The 23,468-nt window shown below is 53.1% G+C and overlaps 1 protein-coding gene across 4 annotated transcripts in view; it reads right to left on the reverse strand.

Annotated features, from left to right (window-relative positions):
- Window positions 1–15,578, reverse strand: part of STARD10 (StAR related lipid transfer domain containing 10) — a 39,876-nt gene extending 24,298 nt beyond the window's left edge. For 2 of the 4 annotated variants that reach the window (XM_074014648.1, XM_065529600.2), the window contains exons 1-2: window positions 14,777–15,578; window positions 2,651–2,970 (exon numbers count right to left, since the gene is read on the reverse strand). In XM_074014648.1, the coding sequence (XP_073870749.1) occupies window positions 2,651–2,857 (207 nt within the window). In that variant the 5' untranslated portion in view covers window positions 2,858–2,970; window positions 14,777–15,578. Of the gene's footprint in view, window positions 1–2,650; window positions 2,971–3,326; window positions 3,571–4,256; window positions 4,273–14,776 lie in introns of those variants that run through there. The other 2 variants (XM_065529602.2, XM_005579012.4) reach the window with 2 other exon arrangements.
- Between the last annotated feature and the right edge of the window lie 7,890 nt (window positions 15,579–23,468).

Here is a 23,468-nt window from a genome sequence, read left to right on the forward strand (position 1 = left end):
AAGACTACTACTGCCCCAGACTAGCCTCAGGGCAAATTAGATGAGGGGGAGAAATGCTTGGCTCAGAGCAGGGGCTCTCATTTATCAGAAATGGGATTATCTGCATGGAACCTGGGAGTCCTGGAATCTTGGGGATGGGAAGATCACAGGCCTCTGTCCATCTCTCCCAGAGCTCCAACTAGCTGTGCTGAGAGGATGAGGAGCGGGGAGCTGGCACCTTGGGGTGCCCATAACCAGGGTCCCAGCCTCCTTCCTGGGTCTGGGCTCTGCTCACCTCCTCTCCCCACCCTCTCTCCATTGTGGGGAGCAAAGCTGGGGAGGCAGCCTGCAAGGAGAAGCAAGGAAGGAGCACTAGCCAAGATGCTGTAGATCTGGGTTCCAGACTCAGCTCTGCTGAGACAGCTGTGTGACTCTAGGCAGGTCCCTGCCCCTCTCTGAGCCCCAATATCCTCACCTGCATCCAGGGGCAGGAAGGGTATGACATAGGGATTACTAAGGGCCCTTTAGCACCTCCAACATCTGTTCAGTCTGAAAGAAAAGGAGGGTAGGGTCCTGGCTGCCCAGGAGGGTGTATGCCTGTCCAGAAGCCTATAACACCCCAGTTTTTCCAAGTCTCCGCCACCCACAAGGAAGGCCACCTGACAAGCCTGTTCTGGCCACGAGTGGTCTGTTGCATTCAGCCTGGGCCCCAGACCCACCAATTCCAGGCCTGGGCTGGGCAGGGTTTGTTCATTAACCAAGCCAGATGGAGGAGGTAGCTCTGCCCTATTGACACAGAGGGTGGGAGTACTGGCCTCAGTTCAGACCCCTCCTCCCCTGACTTTCTGGAGTGCCAGCTTGGTAGGGAAACTACACTTCTCCCCCAGTGTGCACTGCCCACCTGAAGGCTTTCCCAGGTCACAGTCAGGCTCTTGTGAATTCCCTTCTCACCTTTCATTCAATTTGTCCCTTCGTTCTTTCCTTCCCTCTCTCTTCCACCAATATCCCTGCTCTAACTGTGTTGGATGCTGGGGACGCAAAGAGGACAGGACCTGAGAGGCTGAGGTGGGTGGATCACTTGAGGTCAGGAGTTCAAGACCAGCCTGGCCAATGTGGTGAAACCCCATCTCTACTACAAATACAAAAATTAGCTGAGTGTGGTGGTGTGCACTAGCAGTCCCAGCTACTCAGGAGGCTGAGGCAGAAGAATCACTTGAACCTGGGAGGTGGAGGTTGCAGTGAGCTGAGATCTTGCTACTGCACTTCAGCCTGGGCGACAGAGTGAGGCTTCTCAAAAAAAAAAAAAAAAAAAAGAGGATAGGACCTGTCCCTGCTCTCAGGGAACAACCAGCGGGCACATGCCAACTGCCTTCCCCTTCCCTGCTCCTCAGGCTCAGACACAGGTCAAGGTCCTCTGGCCCTGGGCAGCGAATCCCAAAGTGGGAGACACACATGGAAACCCAGAGGGAAAGACAGTCAGATGGCCAAGGTGCAGACAGAGTCAGAGAAGAGAAGGGGAGGCAGAAAGTGAGAAGCAGATAATCCTGTGGGGAAGGACAGAAGTATATGTAAATGACTAAGACAAAGTGAGGCAGAAGGGCTTAGGGTCAGAGGGGAAAGGTCAGACATCTCAGGCCTTGGTAAGAGGCCAAGATACATGCCTGAGCTAAGTCTGAGACTAGGCAGAAGGGGAAGGTGGACTCCTCCACATTTCCAGGAGGATAGCAGAAGGGAGAAGGCAAGGAAGAGGGAGGCGAAGGGCACAGCCTACTGCCAAAGCCCACTGCAGGGAGACCTAAGAGCCCTGGAAATGCAGCACCCACAGCAACACCAGATGTATTGGGGGCAGCTATTGAGGCCCTTAAACCAGAGTCTTCACCACCACCCCCCCATCTGGTCCTCTGGGGGAGGTGGGTTCCCAAGGTCCCAAACCCCAAGCCTGCCCTGCAAGGCAAAGAGAGGAGAAATGTGGGGTTGGGAGGAGCAGGGGAGATGGCTGTGAGCGACTGATGTGTCTGCAACTGCTCCCTATGTTGGCTTCCCTTGACCCCAGGCCCCTTCCTCCCCCAGCCCACCTGCAGCCTGGCTCTGTGCAAGGCAGGGGTATCAGAGCCCTGCCTTCAGGATCTGCCAGCCACAATCCTGAGTCCCTGCAGAAGACTGAGGGAGCAGCCACGGAGGGAGGGAAGGGAAAGAGCAAGAGCAGGGCATCAGGCAGGAAGGACTCAGGTCCTGGGCACCCCAGGGTGCAAAAAGCAGGGAAGGAGACCCAGTTCAGGCTGAGAGAACCAGGAATCAGGGAGAGAAGGGCCCAGTCTCCCAACTGGATAACTCAAGTCAGGAACCAGGTGGAGGCTTCCCAAGCAGAGGGGTCCCTGAGGGAGACCACTCTCCTAGAAGGGCCTGGCAGCAGCCCAGCTCCCTGGAGCAGGCAGGGGCATCCAGAAGCCTGGGTTCCAGCTGAGAGAGGCAGGTTGAGTCACACCTGCTCTCCAGGCCTCTGTTGGCCCATCTGTGTGATGGGGCTTGGCCTCCTCCCGGTCCCTGGCAGGAGACTCTCTCTGGGCCCAGATACATAGTCAGGTGTCTAGCCCAGAGAGAGGACCAGGAGACTCCGGAAGAGAGCCAGTAAGGGTGCAGTGGAGGCTGAAGTGATAGTGGGCAACCCTACCTTGATCTTGTGCAGCGTCCGATCCATCTCCACAGCCTGCACCCAGACAGACACCCCAGCCTTGCTGTAGGTCAGGTTCCAGCCCACCTCGGCCTCACACTCTGACCGGAAGCTGCGAAAGTCTTGGTCATCGGGCACCTGGACACTCTCACGGCCCAGGACCGGCCGAGGCCCTTGGGGCTCTGTGGAGGCCGCCGGCTTCTCCATAGGGAGTGTGGGGAGGCCCAGGGCCCTGGCCCTAGTCCGGTTCTCCTGGGTCCTCCGCGGAGGCTCCGACAACGTCGACGCGGTTGCAGATGCTGACGCCACCTTCCTGGGACCTGCAAGACCGGTTTGGGGACGGGAATCAGCGCGCTGGGGGCGCGGGTGGGGCTGTTCGGGGTCCTGGCGGGTGGGGAGCTAGAGAGAGGCAGGGGCTGGCCCCGGGGAAGGGCGGAAGGGCGCTGGACAGCCTCGGAGGCCCCCTCTCGAGGAGCGCCCCAGACCCTTTGGGGCCGGCGTGGAGACTGCGTTTGGGACGCGGTGGCCGGCGGGCGCCCGTCGGGACCCAGGAACCCGCCGGGACCCGAGGGGAGGGACGGTGCGGGGAACCTGCTTAACTAACTCGCAGCGACGCCGGGCGGGCGCGGGGCGGGTGGCGGGGCGGGAGGGGCGCCCTCCGGGCCAGGCTGCTCACCTGTGCCCGCCGCTCCGCCAGGGCCCGCCGGGGCTGGGGGTGCGAGCGCCGCCGCCGCAGCTGCCCGGGCGACCCGGGGCCGCGCGGGGGCTCTGGGGAAAGAGCAGTGGGTCCCGCCGCCCGGCCCCGCCCCGGGCCCCCGCCCCGGGCCCCCGCCCCGCGCGCCCCTCCCGGCTAGGCTGGGGGCTCGGGGGCTCGGCGGCCGCGGCTCGGGATTTTCCAGGCTGCGGAGGTGAAGCTGACTGAGCTGCGAGCCCCGCCCCGCCCCGCCCCGCAGGGTCCTAGCGCCGGCCCCCGCCGGCCCCGGGAGGGGACACGGCGCGCGAGGGGCCAGTCCCCAGCGGAGACCGGGGACGGGGTGAGGAGAGGCCAAGACAGAGTGGGCTTTGCGAGGAAGGGCCACGAGGTGCAAGAAGAGGAATTCTGGAAGTTGACTGTGAACCCCTTCTCTCCACCACCTCCCATACTCACAGGTACACACCTCTGCAACAACCTACAGTATTTACACACAGGCACGCTGTCCCCAGAACAACCCAGAGACGCCCCCACGCAATACCCCAGAGATCCAAAGATGGGCACACACCCCCATGACAATCAAGAGACTAACTCGCAGGGATGACAGCCCCACAGCAGCTCAGAGATGCCCACAGCTTGCATTCCCCCACCAAGCTAGAGGCACACCAAGCCTACACACACCCAACCCCATTCCCACTGGGCAGTGCAAACCCAGCAGGAAGCCGATCCAACCCACAAGGCTCAAGGTTCACAAGCTGGCCAGACATAGGCAACATCTCCACCCCCGTCTCACTCGTACCTGGGAGCTTGAACCGGGACTCCCTCCAGCCCCACACTCTGGCCCTTATCTACCGGCACCCCTTCTCAGCATGCACACACGTGCGTGTACACACACACAAACATGCACGCATACACGCACACCTCCTATGGACTAGACTAGGCTCTCAAGAGCATCTGGCCCAGGGCTCTGGGCTCTCTTACCTCCCCAGGCAGAGTTGGCCAGAGCTCCATAGCTACCTGCACCAGGGCTCCTGCCATCCCTTCCAGCCCCGGAGGCTCCCCCCAGCTCCCTGGGTCCTAGTGCCAGCTCTTCCTCCATCTGCTCTGTGTGAACTGAGTCCAGTAGCTCAACTTCTCTGAGGCCAGGCCAGGGTGAGTGTGGCAGTCTGTCCCAGCGACTGTGGTGAGCTCCTCTGGATGAGCAACTAACAGGGCCCAACAAGAACCTGCCACAGTCATCCCGACCAGCATGCAGATGTCAGCCTCCTCCCACCTCCGTTCCTGTCTGTGCCCCACTGCCTCCTCCTCTCTGGCCCTTAGTTTTCCATTTACAGAAAAAGGGAATCAGAATGGATAACCCTAAGGTGCCTCCTAGCCTCACCAGCCTAGAGCTCTAGGATGGAACAGCTTTTCTTAAATGTGCTAAGAAAAAAAACGAGGAGTCGAGGATTTGTCACGGTGCTTCACAAATAGAGGTGTTTCTTCCTGAAGTGCTTAAAGCGCCGAGATGTTTGTAAATTAGGCCACATTTTAAAAATGAGTGGGGGTGAGCGGGGAGCTATGATGGCAAGTGACCCCAGAGGGCTTCCTGCAAAGTGAATCCTGGACAATGTGCTGCAGGTCCTTATGAGGCCTGTGTGAATGACCTTAGATCTCCAGGCCTCCCATCTGCAGTGTGGGAGGCACAGTCAGATAATCACCCATCCCTTCTAAACCACACTCCTGAAAAGTGTCTGGGAATGAGTGGGTGGCAGGGGGCTGGCTCTGGGCTCAGGATGCCCAGGCTCTGACTCTCTGCTATCTACCTCCTCTGCCTCTAACTCTAGGCAGGTCACTGCCCCTCCCCAGGCCTCAGCAGTTTTACCTGATACCCACACTGCCTGGGTGGGACACTCAGGCAGTGTGGGTCTCAGATAAAACCCAAAGGGGACCCCAGTAGAGCCAAAGCCTGCTTTGCTTTGTGGACTGTATCCTCTTGGATGTGCCATGAGGAAAAGAGGTGGCAGCACAGGCCTGGTGGCTCCTGCCTTTTTAGGGCCCCAATAAAACACACCTCAGCAGATAGCAGGCACCAGGGCAGCAAACCTCTCACACCCACCAGGTGTGTGTGGTCCAGGGCAAAAAAGACAAGGCCAGGTGACAGGAGGTAGTAGTGAGGGCAGACTGATAGAAGGACTTCCCCACCCTAGAGAGCTGCCAGAGAGAGAAAAACTCAGGGAGGTGCAGATGGCAAGAACTAAACCATCGCCGGGCACAGTGGCTCATGCTTGTAATCCCAGCACTTTGGGAGGCCGAGGCAGGTGGATCACCTGAGGTCGGGAGTTCAAGACCAGCCTGACCAACATGGAGAAACCCCGTCTCTACTAAAAATACAAAATTAGCCGGGGTGGTGGCACATGCCTGTAATCCCAGCTACTCGGGAGGCTGAGGCAGGAGAATCGCTTGAACCCGGGAGGCGGAGGTTGCGGTGAGCCGAGATCGCGCCACTGCACTCCAGTCTGGGCAAAAAGAGCGAAACTCTGTCTCAAAAAAAAAAAAAAAAAAAAAAAAAAGAACCAAACCATCACTCAGATCAAAACACAGAAGAACCAAGAATCTTTTGGACCTTGGGTCGGTAAAGGTGGGTGACGTGGCACCTGAGGGCTCAGGCAGCCAGGCCCTGGGCTCATCCCTGGGTCCTAGGTTTAGGCTAGGCTACCTCGCCAGCAGGTGGGTAGAAGGGTATCATCTCATTCTACTCATCGTTAATTTGGCCTTGCAAATGCTACCCCTCCCAGGAATTTCAGTATCTCTGGATCTGGGTCTCATGAAAACCTCTCAAACATGACAAAGCCGATTCATATCCTTCTCAGAACACCTCTAAGCAGCCAAGAAGGACCCCATCTGCTCCAGAGCAGAAGAATGAGCCCAGGAGGGCTAGAGGGGCTCGGGGAGAGGAGTCTGGGGAGGACCCACAACCTAGCAGCACAAAGGGCCTGTGGAGCTGAGTTCAAATCCTGGACCTCTGATTTCCTAGCTACGTCACCAGAAGCCAGTGACAGGCCTTCTCTGAGCCCCAGTTTCCTCATCTGGAATAATAATACCTATCCTCTGAGAATTGTGGCAGGGAAAAGAGTTGTATATGTGCCAGTTTCACCCCCAGATAAATAACTAAAAATAAAACTGGTGGGGGTGAGTGGGGCAGGGAGGAATACACTGTCCAAAAATGCACGGTTCCAACCATCTTGACATGATGGTTTGGCAAGTTTTGAGTCTCATGGAAGATCAAACAATGGAAACAGTTTTGGCAAAGCATGCCGCTGCTCTGCCCACTGCAGTCCCCTGCCCCAGATCTGGTCCCCTGCCCAGGAAGTAAATTGAGGTGCCTCTCTGAGCCCCCAGGCTAGAGTCCAGGTCTGGCTGCTCTCTGGGTCCCAGTTCCAGAATGGGGCATCATGGAGCAGGAGCCAGAGTGGGTATAGAAGGTGAGACTGTGTACGAGAAGGCGCTTGACAAACTGAGAAACAGCGTGGGAATGTGAGGCATCATTACACAGGGTACTGGGCAGGCCTGGATCTCATACGTGCCCCTCACAGACGGAGTAGCTGAGGTTGTGGGGAGCACGGGGTGCCCCTGCATCACACAGCAAGTCAGAAGCCCTAAGGGGACTCCAGTAACTCAGGACTGACCTAGACTCCTGGAACTGAGGAAGGGGGCACTTGGAAAGAGTCACACCAGACTTTTTGCTCACTACCCCCTGATGGCTGTTGGAGGAGGGGTCAGGGCACCTGCCTGTAGCCAGCCACCCCATGACCTGGTCCCTAACACTCTCCTGAACTCCGCACAGCAGAACTAAAGACCCCTCAGACTAAGGGCATCTGGCCCCACTCCCTCCCTGTACAGATAGAGAAACAAAGATCCTACTAGCAGGGACGAAGTAGAAATAAGAACCTAGGGGCCAGGTGCGGTGGCTCATGCCTGTGATCCCAGCACTTTGGGAGGCCGACACGGGCGGAACACCTGAGGTCAGGAGTTCAAGACCAGCCTGGCCAACATGGTGAAACCTCATCTCTACTAAAAATACAAAAATTAGCCAGGTGTGGTGGCATGCGCCTGGGAGGCTACTCAGGAGACTGAGGCAGGAGAATAGCTTGAACCTGGGAGGCGGAGGTTGCAGTGAGCAGAGATTGGGCCACTGCACTCCAGCCTGGGTGACAGAGCGATGCTCTGTCTCAAAAAAAAACAGGAATGAAAACCTAGGTCTCTCAGCTCCTAACCTGAGGCTCCTGCTCCTCCCACCCCCTATTACATACCACACCTTCCACTTGCCTGCCAGTGACCCTGACACAGTCACTGCCTTCTCTCAGCCTCAAGAGTCAGCCTCCCTTGGTGCCCCGCAACCTGCCCAGTGTCCTGGACAATGAGGGGCCTGAAAGTCTAGCCTTGCTCCAGGATGCCCACCCCTACTCACCATCTAGTTAAGACAGGTGATGGCTGCCTTGATCTCCCCTCTGGGAGATGATAGGGCCCCACCCCTACCTCTTCTCCCCCACCCCCTCCTCGGGGTAACCCTGCCTGCCAGTTTTGGTGGAGCAAATTCCCAGGTTGTCCAGGGCAACAAGGCAGTGTCCTGGCACTGTTCTAGAAGATTGGGCAGTGACCTGTGTGATGTCACCAGGAAGCAGTGGCATGGAGGAGGGGTTCCAGAGACCCTCAGAAGGGTGCAGCAGGCTGGACGCGGTGGCTCACACCTGTAATCCCAGCACTTAGGGAGGCCAAAGCAGGCAGACTGCACAAGTCCAAGAGCTCAGGACCTGACTGGGCAACATGGTGAAACCCCATCTCTACTAAAAATTAAAAAATTAGCTGGGCGTGGTGGTGCACACCTGAGGTCCCAGCTACTCAGAAGGCTAAGGCAAGAGGATGGCTTGAGCCTGGAAGGTCAAGGCTGCAGTGAGCTGAGATGGTGCCACAGCATCATCTCCAGTTAAAAAAAAAAAGGTTCAGCACCAAGAACTCTGAGGCCCCTAGGGCTGGGTTGGCCTTGAGAGGGACGTGTCCTTCACAGTGGCAATAGGTGTTCCATCCCAGTCCCACCTGGAGCCGGATCTAAGTGTTTGCCCAGGGTGGGTCTCACACCTTGCTGGGCCTCACTGAGCAAACAGCTCACACCTGCCCTTAGGGAGCTGCTGGAGCCTCAGGGAGCCACACTGTAGTGCGCAGCCTCAAAGTCAGTGCAGGTTAGGGTCACCCCCACCTGCAGTTCTCCTGATGTCCTGTCACAGTCCCACACAGAAACACTTCACCTTGCTATTACACAGGGCCAGACCTGCACAACTACACACACTTTGTTATGCCAGGCCACACACGGCACCAAAGTGGGGTTGCCAAATAAAATACAGGACAACAGCTGAGCGCAGTGGCTCACACCTGTAATCACACCTATAATTCCAGTGCTTTGAGATGCTAAGGTGGGAAGACTGCTTGAGGTCAGTAGTTCGAGACCAGCCTGGGGAACATAGTGAGATGTTGTCTCTACAAAAAATGTAAAACTTAGCTGGGCATGGTGGCACACGCTGGTAGTCCCAGCTACTAAGTAGGAGCCTGAGGTGGGAGGATCACTTGAGCCCAGGAGTTCCAGGCTGTAGCGAGCTATGATCGTACTTCTGCACTCTAGCCTGGGTGACAGAGTGAGACCCTGTGTCAAAAAAAAAAAAAAAAAAAAAAAGGAAATGGGACAGCTGAGACACAGAGAGGCTAAGTAACTTGTTCTAGACCACACACCACTAAGTAAGCAGTTTCAACCCAGATGGCCTGGCTGCCTAGCCCAAGCCATTATACAAGACCACCGAGCAGGGAACTTTGTGGCATCTGTCCTGCTTCCTCTTCCATCCTTCTCCCCACCCCATCCTCTGATCCCTGCACCTCTGAACCCTGGGAGCTGCCCTCTGGGCCTTGCAGGGGCTGCTGCCTCCCCCAGGTTCCCCCCTAGCTGCCATCCCTCCCGCCACCACCATATAGTTGACAGAGTCCCCAGCAGGCGGGGAGGCCTCTTGACTGGAGAACAGGCCTAGAGAGGGCCAGAGGCTTGTCTGAGGTGGGCAGGGCCTGGAGCAGAACCAGGTGGATTCCCTTTCCGGAGGGTTCCCAGGCACAGATGGCCACACCCCGCTCTGCCTGCTGGGCCCTCCCACTGTTGATGTCTATTGGGCACTGCCACCTGTAGGAACTCAGTTCGATTTCGGGGTCGATGCATCCTTCCAAAAGCCCTGGAGTTTCCTCTCAGAGGCGCCTGATCCATCTGCCTGTCCCCAGGCCCTCCCTTCAGCTCTATGCTCAGGCTGGGTAGGGGTGGGGGCATCAGTGTCTTGTGTCTTCAGGAAGGATAAGGTTGTCTAGGCCTTCCTCCACCAAGGTGGGCAAGAACTCCAGCCCTGGGACCACAGCTCCTTTTCTGGCAACCCACACAACTTCCTTCTTTTGGTTTATTCTTCTTTTTTATCTCAAAGTTGGGGCCTCAGTGTCCTGACTCAGGACAGGTTCCACCTCCTGGAACTGGTGGGGCTTCTGGGGAGGGCTCAGGGTCACCCTTTGGGTGATAGGAGAGGTTGGCGGGGCGGGGGCAGCCCCAAAACCTAGCCTAGACTGTTACTGTTCCTGAGGGAAGGGGCTCCTCTGGGAGGCTTTGTGGCCAGAGTGCTGTGGGCCTGCTTGGGGAGCCTGGACCTACCCAGGGACATAGCATGGCCCCAGGTATAGCCCAACTTCCATACCCAGGGGCCATACGCTGGGACATCTGGGGTAAGTTCTTCTCCCACTGGGCCTTATTTTCCTCATCTGTCCAATGGGGCTAACAGTCCCTGCCTGACCTTCTGCCTGAAGGTGTTGTGAAGGTGAGACCAAGTGTGAAAGGCACCTACTGTGGCCCAGTGCCCCTCCCTAGAGAGGGTGTGCAGAGCCATGTGTGAGTGACAACCTACAGACCTCTGTGACCTCGGTGCTGGTGTGCACATTCCCCAGGAGCAGGAGTGACTGAGGCCTGTGTAGGAGCTGGGGTGTGACTGTGTGGCACTTCAAGGTTTCTCAATGTGGGTGAGGCAGTGCCTTGGGTGTAAGATTACCAGATTTAGCAAATATTTGGGATGTACTTATAGTAAAAATATATTTGTTCCTTCTCTAAAATTCAGCTTTTTTTTTTTTTTTTTGGATGGCATCTCACTCTGTTGCCCAGGCTAGAGTGCAGTGGCGTGATCTCGGCTCACTGCCACCTCCCAGGTTCAAATGATTCTCCTGCCTCAGCCTCCCAAGTAGCTGGGACTACAGGCACGTACCACCACGCCTGGCTAATTTTTGTATTTTTAGTAGAGATGGGGTTTCACTATGTTGGCCAGGCTGGTCTTGAACTCTTGACCTCGTGATCTTCCTGCCTCAGCCTCCTAAAGTACTGGGATTACAGGCGTGAGCCACTGCTCCCGGCCCTTTTTTTTTTTTTTTTTTTAAAGATAGGATCTTGCTCTGTTGCCCAGGCTGGAGTACAGTGGTGCAATCATAGCACATTGCAGCCTTGAAATCTGGGGCTCAAGTGGTCCTCTCTCCTCAACCTCCTAAGTAGCTGGGACCACAGGTGTGCACCACCACACCCAGCTAACTTTTTAATTTTTTGTAGAGATGGGGTCTCCCCAGGCTGGTCTCTAACTTCTGGCCTCAAGTAATCCTCCTGCCTTGGCCTCCCAAATTGCTGGGATTATAGGTGTGAGCCATTGTGTCTGGCCTCAGTTGTTCCATCTAAGTTGGGTGGACTACTAGAATTTCTGTCATGACAATGAGGATGAAGTGAGTAAATCCTGTGGAATGCTTAGCACAGTGTCTGGCACACAGTGAGTGCTCAATAAATGCCACAGCTGCCATCAGTTCTCAGTTCCTGAGCTTCCTTCCCCCAGGTCTGGCATCTGTCTCCGAGGCCTGGCCTCTGTCCTACATCTTTGTTCCTCAATCTGGAGGCAATGATTTCTTTTTCCTGAGTGGGGTTAACCTAGAGCCTGGAGGGTTGAGAGGGAAGAAAGGTAGCTGAAATGACATCTTGTCCCCCTCCCTAACCCTCAATCCAAGCAGAGCTGCAAAAGGCCTGGTGTCAATGGCATTTGCTCCTTGCACCCACACAGCCCCTCCTCAATATCTGACAGCTGCATGCTGGGACAGCAGCGAGGCACAGGGGGTCTGGCCATATCTAGCCAGAGGGCAGCATGGCCCTCCACGTTCCAGGAGCTGGCTCCCAGGACCGCATGAGGACTAGTGTGGGCAGAATTCTCTAGGGGCTCTGTCTGAGAATGGTGCTGAAGGCTCTGCCCTGGGTCAAGGTTCACCCTGGGTTCCAAACCCACACCTGGAACAGGCCTGCAGCAGGCTCAGCTTCCATGGGCACTGCTGTCCGGGGACTCCTGCCAACCACTGCTTCCTGCTGTGAGTCCCTGGTGTCCTGGGTCAGCAGGTATCTCCACAGGCTTCCCGGGGGAAGACTGCCTCTTTCAGCACCTTCTAAATTTAGGGCTTGGGCTCCGTGACTCACTCCTGAGCCTGCTTTGCTCCCCTCCTCCGGGAATGTGCTCCCACGGGATCTGCATCCTCTGCTGCCTCAGACTGATGAAGGCCCCACAATCCTGCAGCAGCCACACACACACCAAGGAGAGCTCCCAGACCCACTGGCTCCAGGCCAGCCCTGGGCTTCTCCCAACCAGGCCCTGTACTCTCCTTCCCTTACCTCTCCACCTTCCCAACCCTCCCTGCAAACCACAGCCCACCCAGGTGGCCACACTGGGGGCTGGCTCCAAGCATGACTATGAGGGTAGTCGGGGGAGGAGAGGAATCAAGCCCTGCCCCCTCCAGCATGGCTGTGGCAGAGCCCTCACCTGAAATCAGGAGGCTTGAGTTCTGGACCAGACTCACACTTACCTCACTGTGGGGCTCTCGGTGAGTTCTTGGCCTCTCTGGGCTTCTCTTTCCTCCTCTATAAATAAGGAGTTTGAACCAGACTTCCATTAGGGAGACTTGAAACAGAGCCGAAGTGAGCACAGGGCCAGGCCTCCAACTACTAACAAGGTGGGCCGGGGGGTGGTATCTGACGTCAGGCCCTGTCTCCCACCAGGCGCCCCTCTTCCCCCAGCTCCTGCTCCATGAGGGGAAAGGAGGACCAAGAACCTGCTGTTAGCATTCATGGACTTCTGCCGTGCAAGCAGGAAGCTCATGCACAACCCCACACCTTGAAGAGGCCAGAAAGAGCCCAGGGTCTTATTCTGGTCTGACTCTCCAGAGCTGTAATGTGTAGCTTTGAGTAAAAACCAAATTCACTCTTGGCCTCAGGTTGTGGGGAAGAGAATCATGTGCATGTGCAGGTGTAAACGCTCGAGACGTTTCTCCCCTGCCAGGTTCCCAGAACTGGAGGAGGAGATGGGATCCCCCTCTTGACTTCCAGAAATGCAGGCACCCAGGGCAGGGTGTGGAGGTATCTGGAGATGGTCAGACCTGGGGCTGCTGCTTCTCTGCCCCTGCATGACTCTAGGAGAACCCCATCTGTGGCCTGCCTCAACTTGTGTTCACAAGTAACAACAGTGGCTAACAGTTACTGAATGCTTACCATGGGTCTGGTGCTGGTCTATGCACTTAACAGGTCTTAACTCATTTAATTTATAGGTAAACCTTGAGACAGTCCCAAGGCTTAGCATCCCCACTTTACAGACAATTTGAGGCTCAGAGTGGGACAGGGACTCACCCCGGATCATAGTCTTAAGTCACTGGGAGGGCTGGTTAAAAGCCAGGTCTGAGGACAATCCTGGCTTCTATTTGCTACCCCAAGTTAGTCCTTCTCGGAGCATACATTAGACACTAAAATAAATGTTTGATGAAGATGTTTGACTACTGCCATGTGATGGAAAGATCCCTGTCCTAGTCCAGTTCTACCCCAACTCCTTGTGTGTCCTTAAGAGAGTCCTTTTCTGGCGGGGTGTGGTGGCTCATGCCTGTAATCGCAGCACTCTGGAAAGCCACGAACAGATCACCTGAGGTCAGGAGTTTGAGACCAGCCTGGTCAACATGGTGAAACTGTGTCCCTACTAAAAATACAAAAAATGAGCCAGGCGTGGTGGCGGGCACCTGTAATCCCAGCTACTCAGCAGGCTGAGGCAGGAGAATTGCTCGAACCCAGGAGGCGGAGGTTGCAGTGAGCCAAGATTGCACCCTTGCACTCCAGCCTGGGCAACAAGAGCGAAACTCCGTCTCAAAAACAACAACAACAACAAAACAAAACAAAACACAAAAGAGTCCTTTTCCTTTTCAGCCTCAGTTTCTTGGGCTGAAAAACAGAAATGATAAGTGAAGGCCCAAATAATGAAATGCTTGGAGGTGAATCCAAGAGCTACCTCCAGATAATTCCATCAAATTATCTTGGATATCTTTTTGTTTTTGTTTTTGTTTTGTTTTGTTTTGTTTTGAGACAGAGTTTTGCTCTTGTTGCCCAGGCTGGAGTGCAATGGAACTATCTGGGATTACGACAACCTCTGCCTCCCGGGTTCAAGCGATTCTTCTGCCTCGGCCTCCCAAGTAGTTAGGACTATAGGCATGCGCCACCACGCCTGGCTCATTTTTTTTTTTTTTTGAGACAGAATCTCCCTCTGCCACCCAGGCTGGAGTGCAGTGGCATGATCTCGGCTCACTGCAAGCTCCGCCTCCCAGGTTCACGCCATTCTCCTGCCTCAGCCTCCTGAGTAGCTGGGACTACAGGCGCCCGCCACCACGCTAATTTTTATTTTTATTTTTTTTTTTTTTTTGTATTTTTAGTAGAGACGGGGTTTCTCCATGTTGGTCAGGCTGATCTCGAACTCCCAACCTCAGGTGATCCGCCCGCATCAGCCTCCCAAAGTGCTGAGATTACAGGCGTGAGCCACCGTGCCTGGCCTACATGGGATATCTTGAAGGATCTTGGATTTATATTTCTACAAATACCTGCCTTTCATGACTTGCCTGGGGAGTCCCAATCTGTAACAAGACCTCAGAGTCTCCCAGCCCTTCCCCCAACCTACCCCCAAAACCTCTAAGAGCAATCTAGAGAGAATCAGCTGCATACAGTCCAGCTCCACCTCTCCAAGGGACAGAGAAAAGTCCCCTTCCCTGGGGGTAGCTGCATGATCCTGCAGGTGCCACCGTGTGCCTAGGTGCCACCTCGCTTCACCTGGCTGGGGAGTGGCTACTACCGCCTCAGCTCAATGTGCATCACTTCCCTTTCTCATCACCCAGGCCAGCCCAGGTATCACCTCCAGCTCCAATGCCCCCAGATGGAGTCACCTGAGTACCCGATTCCTCCTAAGCTCAGAAACAGAGTCCACTGCCTTCCCACTCCTATCCATTCAGAGTCTGCCCCCTTAGTGCTGCCCCCTCATCTGTCACGCCTGGGCTCTTTCCCTTACCTGGGCTACTGTCCTGAGAAGCAGGGTCTGTACAGCTCCAGCAACACTCTCCTCTTCCTCCAGAATTTTCCAGATCCTCCTCAGCTTCCTGCCTCTTGTGGTCATCTCGACACAGCAGGGTCTTCCTCCATCAGGCCAAGGTGGGGGTAGAAGAAGAATTGGGAACAGGGACTCCCCTAGGTTCTCAGGGTACAGTCAGTCAATCTAAGCCTGTATCCAACAAAGACACTGACCCCTGGGGTACAAGGAAGGGCTCCAGGCCTAAGGGCAGGAGGATTAGGCTTTAGCTCTTGCTCACAGCCTGCCAAGACCTGGGGCAAGCCCCTGTACCTCTTGGGGCCCTCAGGTTTGCAATCTGCAGAATGAGGAAATGGGTTCCTCAATCTACAATCACCTGACTATAATAATATTTTGCCTTTATATACAGCGTGGGTAAATTCCCGAAAGTAACTAAGCTGTTTTCACCCCTGGATCTCATTTGATCCTCCCAACAGCCTGTTCCCATTTACAAATGAGAAAGCTCAGGTCCCTAAGGGAACAAAATTACCCAGTCACACAGCAAGCTGGAAGCAGAGCCTGGGTGCAGTCCTTGAATCCTGATCCTTCCCTGGCCCTTTACCCTCTATGATGCTGGGACTCTGCCTGACTTCCTCTAACCTGTTATCCCATTTGTAAAAGGGCTGTTGTGAGGACTGAATTAGGAGAGACGATGAAGAGGATCATTCCTTGTGAATCATAAAAGAAAGGGCCACAGAACGACGACTGGACCGTTAGGTTACTATTTATTACGGTTATCTTCACTAAGGCGCCCCCACGTGTCGATCCCGAGACTCTCGGCTTGCGCAGGCGCTCTTTGGTGTTTACAGACGCTGCGAAGCCCCGCGTTTGCGCGTGCGCTTCTCGCCCGGGACCGCCTAGAGGTCCCGGACTAGGGGAGGACTAGGGGAACCTTTGCCTCGCGCCCCCTAGTGGTTGTCGCCGCTGTCACCACGGCTCCCGGGGCCTCTGTCGGCTCCACTTTAGTTGAGACGTCTCCACAGCCCAACAGCGGCGGCGGTCTGAGGACAGGCAGGAGAAAATACGGGCGCTCGGCATCGTCCTTCTCACCGGGGACTCCAGCATCTCAGTTACCGCGTCACCAAGCCCCAGGTGCAGGTTCTGGCATCCATCACTGCAAACTGGAGACCGCGGTGAATTCCACCGGAATGGCACGCGCATTGCCACATGGGAACTGTAGTTCATGGGGCTGGGCTGCTGGAAAAACTACATTTCTCAGGAGTTCAAGAGTCAGGCTGACAGAAAGGGGGCCCGCGGCATGTTGGGAGATGGAGTTTGGGGGTTCGTGCTGGCAAGGAAACAGTTAAGCAACGGAGCCAAGTGTTCTGAGCCTGGGCCTGTGGGTTTGAGTTGGGCAGGAGTTACACAGTAGCTCTTATAAGAGCGGAATAGCATTGTTGTGGCTTTTAGAAAGAATACTACTTATTAGTTGTGTGATCTGAGCGATCAAGACAAATGCCCCTTTATCTTATTTATTTATTTTTTGAGACAATGTCTCTCTCTGTCTCTCAGGCTGGAGTACAGTGGCTCCAGAACTGCTGGCCTCCCGCCTCACCCTCCCGAAGTGCTGGGATTACAGGCATGAGCCATCAGGTCTGGCCAGATGCCCTTTTATCAACTCCGATGGACCTCAAGGTTAAGGTTAAGGAAACAAACGTTGCCTACCTCAGGGCTCAGATGGCATGGCAACTTCTTAAATTTCTACTGCGGCCGGGCGCGGTGGCTCACGCCTGTAATCCCTGCACTTTGGGAGGCCGAGATGGGCGGATCACGAGGTCAGGAGATCGAGACCATCCTGGCTAACACGGTGAAACCCCGTCTCTACTAAAATACAAAAAAAAAAAAAAATTAGCCGGGCGCGGTGGCGGGCGCCTGTAGTCCCAGCTACTCGGGAGGCTGAGGCAGGAGAATGGCGCGAACCCGGGAGGCGGAGCTTGCAGTGAGCCGAGATGGTGCCACTGCACTCCAGCCTGGGCGACAGAGTGAAGACTCCGCCTCAAAAAAAAAAAAAAAAAAAAAAAAAAAATTTCTACTGCTACCAGAAAAACCACACTCTTACTAAACCCCTAGCAATAGGAGCTATCAGGCAAATTGTCGGACTCTTTTTTTTACTGGGATTTACAACTCAAACCACTACAACGCTGATCGACAAAGGACAGATCTTACAAACATTCTTTCCTGATAAGCAACTGCAGACCTCAAGCCAGTTTCAGCAAGCTCACAGAGACTGCATGCAAACTGTGTTTGTGTCCTATAGTTCACCTTTTGGCCGGGCACGGTGGCTCAAGCCTGTAATCCCAGCACTTTGAGAGGCCAAGACGGGCGGATCACTAGGTCAGGAGATCGAGACCATCCTGGCTAACACGGTGAAACCCCGTCTCTACTAAAAAATACAAAAAACTAGCCGGGCGAGGTGGCGGGCGCCTGTAGTCCCAGCTACTCAGGAGGCTGAGACAGGAGAATGGCCCGAACCCGGGAGGCGGAGCTTGCAGTGAGCTGAGATCCGGCCACTGCACTCCAGCCTGGGCGACAGAGCGAGACTCCGTCTCAAAAAAAAAAAAAAAAAAAAAAAAGAGACTGCACGCAAACTGTGTTTGTGTCCTATAGTTCACCTTTTGATGCAAAGAACCAAATTCCACCTAATTTTCACGCAAAAACCCCATCACAAAGTGAACATGGAATGTATGTTACATGTGTTTACCCACTGCTCATGCACTCATATCCCCTCATAAATATGTATAGCTTTCCCCCCAAACCTGCTGAATATGTATGATTATTGTGAAATACAGACCCTATGAGTCATAAAAACCAGCCTGCCCTTTCCCTATACGAAGAGAGAGCACCTTTGGTACATGCAGGAAAGTGTCTCTTCTCAGTTTGCAAACTGATGTCGCTAATGAAACTGCCTTCTACTGTTTAGGCATCCTGGTGTTCTAGAGGGCAGCAGTCTGCACCTCTCACAGGGCTTCCTCTTTCATCACTCCTCAGAGACTGTATTCACAGGGGTCACCTGTGTGTGAGATACTGTTTGTCTTTTTTTGGGAGAGGGCAGGGGCTGTTCATTTGTTTTTGTTTTTTTGAGACAGGGTCTTGTTCTGTCACCCAGGCTGGAGGCAAGACCATTGTTCCCTGCAGCCTGGACCTCCTGGGCTCAATCTATTCTCCCACCTCAACCTCCTGAGTAGCTGTGATTATAGGCACACACCACTACACCTGGCTCATTTTTTTTTTTTAATTCTAACTTTAATAATGTTTTGCCTTTTTTTGTTTGTTTGTTTGTTTAGATGGAGTCTCATTCTGTCACCCTGGCTGGAGTGCAGTGGCACGATCTTGGCTCACTGCAACCTCTGCCTCCTGGGTTCAAGCGATTCTTCTACTTCAGCCTCCCAAGTAGCTGAGATTACAGGTGCACACCACCACGCCCAGCTAATTTTTTTTTTTTTTTTTTGAGAGGGAGTCTTGCTCTGTTGCTCAGGCTGAGTGCAGTGTCGTGATCTCAGCTCATTGCAACCTCTGCCTCCCGGGTTCAAGAGATTCTCCCACCTCAGCTTCCTGAGTAGCTGGAATTACAGGCACTCGCCACCACGCCCAGCTTTTTTTTTTTTTTTTTTTTTTTGTACTTTTTTAGAGCTGGGGTTTCATGCTGTTGGTCAGGCTGGTCTCGAACTCCTGACCTCATGATCCACCCACCTCGGCCTCCCCAAGTGCTGGGATTACAGGTGTGAGCCACCATGCCTGGCCTAATTTTTGTATTTTTAGTAGAGATGGGGTTTCACCATGGTGGCCAGGCTGGTCTCAAACTCCTGACCTCAGGTGATCCACCTGCCTTGGCCTCCCAAAGTGCTGGGATTACAGGTGTGAGCCACCATGCCCAGCCTAATTTTTTGTAATTTTTGTAGAGACAGGGTTATGCCATGTTGCCCAGGCTGGTCTCAAACTCTTGAGTTCAAGGGATCCTCCTGCCTTGGCTCCCAAAGTGCTGGGATTATAGGCGTGAGCCACCCCACCTGGCCTCAAACTCCTCTTTGGAAAAAAAGTATGGGCCACAGATTCTACCATGGCTGTTGTCTCTTTCCCAGGTTCGTCCTCAACCCTGGCAAAATTAACCTCTAAACTGATAGGGACCTGCCTTGGGTACTTTTTGGTTTACAAAATTGTATTAATAGGCCGGGTGCAGTGGCTCACGCTTGTAATCCCAACACTTTCAGAGGCCAAGGCATGGGGATCTCTTGAGGCCAAGAGTTTGAGACCAGCCTGGCCAACACTGCGAAAACCTGTCTCTACCCAAAATACAAAAATTAGTCAGGCGTGGTGGTGTGCGCCTGTAATCCCAGCTACTTGGGAGGCTGAGGCAGGAGAATCGCTCGAGCCTGGGAGGTGGAGGTTGCAGTGTGTCGAGATTGTGCCACTGCCCTCTGGCCTGGGCAACAGAGCAAGATTCCGTCAAAAAAAAAAAAAAAAGAAAAAAAGAAAAAAATATATATATGAATAAGAATGAGGCCGGGTGCTGTGGCTCACGCCTGTAATCCCAGCGCTTTGGGAGGCTGAGATGGGCAGGTCACTTGAGGTCAGGAGTTCGAGACCAGCCTGGCCAACATAGCGAAACCCTGTCTCTACTAAAAATACAAAAATTAGCTGGGCGTGGTGGCTCATGCCTGTAGTCCCAGCTACTCAAGGCCGAGGCAGGAGAATCACTTGAACCCGGGAGGCAGAGGTTGCAGTAGCTGAGATTGTGCCATTGTACAGAGTGAAGTACACTGTATAGATGGTGACAGAGCGAAACTCCATCTCAAAAAAAAAAAAAAAAAAAAAAAAAAAAAAGAAAGAAAGAAAAAGAAACTCTGGCCTGAAAGATCTAAGTCACTAAGCGGACAGGGTTTATAATGCAGGTACAGAGATCCAGGTAAGGAAGTTTTGAACACAGTATTCCACATCTATCTTATTTTTTCCAAAGAAACAGGACTGTAGGTCCTGTGGCAGTCCAGAACTGATGCCAGTCCCTTTATACACAGCTCTGCTTTGCTTTGAGCCTATTAAAATATTGCTTCATTTAAATTTCACCTCATCTTTACCCGCTCCCAAGCCCTGTAAAACTGTCTTCCTTTGTGCTTAGTGGGACACTCCTCGGTTTCTCCAGTGTGCTGTCTTATTACAAGGGGACAAGAAACCTGACTTCATCATACCATGGGTTTGTCCCTTAGTGGTCTTGGCTGATCGGGCTAGGACAGCCTGAAATACTGGTGTCCTCCAGGTCTGCGACAGGCCCTCTCTTCACTCTGCACTCTTTTTTGGGATGACCTCATTCACTTCCAACCATATGCTTATAGCCCCCAAACCTCCAGCTCAGGCCTTCCTCCTGCCTCTAGGACATCTCCCTCTGGTCGACTCACAAGTTCCTTAAACTTGGTGTGTTCAAAACTGACTTTTTTTTTTTTTTTACTGACTCTTTGGTTGGAGGGCAGCTACTCCTCACTGGACCAGGTTCCTCTTCACCCACTGCCCATAAACTGTGTCACATTGAATCGACTGTTTTTCACATAGATCAATATCCTAAAACCTTAGAAAGCTGGGAGGATTTTAGGGTGGGGTAAGGTAGAAATTGGGCCTGATTTGCTCCGCCCCTAATCCCTGTCTCTTGACAAGGGGTTGGGCCTCAAGGTGGAGGCTGCAGAGGAGGTCCTGCCTTTCTACCCCTTCTCCTGAGCTGAGCTCTCATGGTCTCCTACCTTGAAGACCTTCTAGTCAGTTTCCCCACCCCCTCCAGTCTCAATCCCTTCTAGTGTCTTGGGAATTTCACAGCCACCTCTCTTCCCAGATCCTGGTGGCTTTCTCCTGGGGTCAGCTGAGATCTCTGAAGAGGGGCAGGCTGTGGCCTGTCTGTGCTGGGAGGGGGAGTACTGTGACAGGAAGCTTCCCTGTGGCTGTGCCTGGTTTTCCTTCTAACACTTTTGAAACCAAACACATTTCAATAAAGGGTCTAACTTCTTTGTGAGGTGATCCTCTTGCCACTTCATCCCAATCTACCTCTGTCACGTCTCATACCAAAGAAATTTGTATTCCTTTTATTCACATAACTTTGACCTGGTTTCTTTTAAAACATTATGGGATCATCCTCCTCTCTCTTGCCCTTTTTTTATTTTGAAATGGAGTTTTGCTCTGTCACCCATGCAGATGCAGTGGCACGATCTGGGCTCATTGTAACCCCAGCCTCCCAGGTACAAGTGATTCTCCTGCCTCAGCCTCACGAGTAGCTGGGATTACAGGCACGCACCGCCATGCCTGGCTAATTTTTTGTATTTTTAGTAGAGACGGGGTTTCACCATGTTGACCCAGCTGGTCTTGAACTCCTGACCTCAAATGATCCACCTGCCTTGGCCTCCCAAAGTACTGGGATTACGGGCATGAACCATTGCGCCTGGCCTCTCTTGCCCATTTCAAAGCATTTTCCACATTAGCCAATATTGAATGATGCTTGATTCTTCTCTTGGAGGGAGGAAAGGTATAATTTCAGTTCACTCCATCCCAAACACTGTTCTCCCTTTAAGGTGTCAACCTAAATAATAGAGAGGCTCTTTAAAAGAAAATGACATTTATTTGGGAATAGAACATCACAATGGGAATACACATGCCATAGAAACCAGTGCGTATTCAGAGAGGTAAAGGAAGACAAATGTTTTCAAAGGGAAAAAATGAGGAAGACTATATAATTGTTTTGAAATAATTATGCTTGGCTACTGAGATCAAGTAACACCAGTCTGGGGTTGGCCAGGCAGTTGCTGGGCAGATTTCCTCACAGAAGTTTTTTTTTTTTTTTTTTTTTTTGGTGGAAGGTTGCAGTGGCTTTTGTACCAGGTTGTGGTTTTTATAGTCGTTTGTGATTGTTTTTCTTTTCTTTTCTTTTTTTTTTTTTTTGAGACAGAGGCTGGCTCTGTCACCCAGGCTAGAGTACAGTGGTGCGATCTCAGTTCACTGCAACCTCCACCTCCAGGGTTCAAGCGATTCTCCTGCATCAGCCTCCTGAGTAACTGGTATTACAGGCGTGTGTGACCACGCCTGGCTAATTTTTGTATTTTTGGTGGAGACAGGGTTTCACCATATTGGCCAGGCTGGTTTCGAACTCCTGACCTCAAATGATCCTCCTGTCTTGGCCTCCCAAAGTGCTGGGATAACAGGTGTGAGCCACTGTGCCCGACCTGTGATTATTTTTCTTTTTCTCTTTTTTTTTGAGATGGAGTTTTGCTCTTGTTGCCCAGGCGGGAGTATAATGGCACGATCGGCTCACTTGGGTTCAAGTGATTCTCCTGCCTCAGCCTCCCAAGTAGCTGGGACTACAGGTTTGTGGCACTACACCTGGCTAATTTTTTTGTATTTTTAGTAGATACAGGGTTTCACCATTTTGGCCAGGCTAATCTCGAACTCCTGACCTCAAGTGGTCCACCTGCCTCAGCCTCCCAAAGTGCTGGGATTACAGGCGTGAGCCACTGCGCCTGGCCTGTGATTGCTTTTCTTAGGAGGCATACAAGCATGACAATTCTCTCTTCATATCCTTCCCTGACTGTAGTTGTCAGGGATTTTTTAAAGTTAATTAATTAATTAAGCTGCTAAGTTCCAGGTAATTTGTGTTAAAATAAATTATTAAAATTAATTGATTAATTATTTTTTTGGAGATAGGGTCTCACTCTGTCGCCCAGGCTGGAGTGCAGTGGCACAATCTTGGCTCACTGCAACCTCTACTGCCTGGGCTCAAGTGATCCTCCTCCTTAGCCTCCTGAGCAGCTGGGACTACAGGTGTGCGCCACCATGCCTGGCTAATTTTACAATTTTTTGTAGAGACAGGGTCTTGCCATATTGCCCAGGCTTGTCTTGAACTCCTGGGCTCAAGTAATCCTCCCACCTCGGCCTCCTAAACTGCTGGGACTGCAAGTGTGAGCCACCACACCCAGCCTTGTTTTTTTTTTTTTTTAAATACTAGTGACTCCGTTTTGTTGTTGTTGTTGTTGTGTTGTTGTTGTTGCTGTTTTTTTTTTTTTTTTTGAGACAGAGTCTTGCTCTGTCGCCCAGGTTGGAGTGCCGTGGTGCGATCTCCGCTCACTGCAAGCTCTGCCTCCCGGGTTCACACTATTCTCCTGCCTCAGCCTCCTGAGTAACTGGGACTACAGGCGCCTGCCACCATGCCCCACTAATTTTTTTTTTTTTTTTTGTATTTTTAGTAGAGAAGGGGTTTCACCGTGTTAGCCAGGATAGTCTAGATCTCCTGACCTTGTGATTCGCCCGCCTCAGCTTCCCAAAGTGCTGGGATTACAGGCGTGAACCACCGCGCCCGGCATTGTTTTTTGTTTTTATTTTTCGAGACAGGGTTTCCCTCTGTTGCCCAGGCTGGAGTCCAGTGGCGTGATCAGGGCTCACTGCAGCCTCAACCTCCTCCTGGGCTCAAGTGATCTGCCCACCTCAGCCTCCCAAAGTGCTGGGATTACAGGTGTGACCCACTGCTCTGGGTCACGTGACTCCATTTTGATTCTGGCGACTTTCATAAAATAATACTGAATAGTAACGCATGTGGTATGCACACAACGTCAGGGAGTGCTGAGACCCCGTTAGCAACTGCTATCTGAATGTTGGTATCACCCCAAAATCC

The sequence above is a fragment of the Macaca fascicularis genome, chromosome 14 (assembly GCF_037993035.2).
Source record: "Macaca fascicularis isolate 582-1 chromosome 14, T2T-MFA8v1.1".
In the NCBI taxonomy this organism is placed as follows: Eukaryota; Metazoa; Chordata; class Mammalia; order Primates; family Cercopithecidae; genus Macaca; species Macaca fascicularis.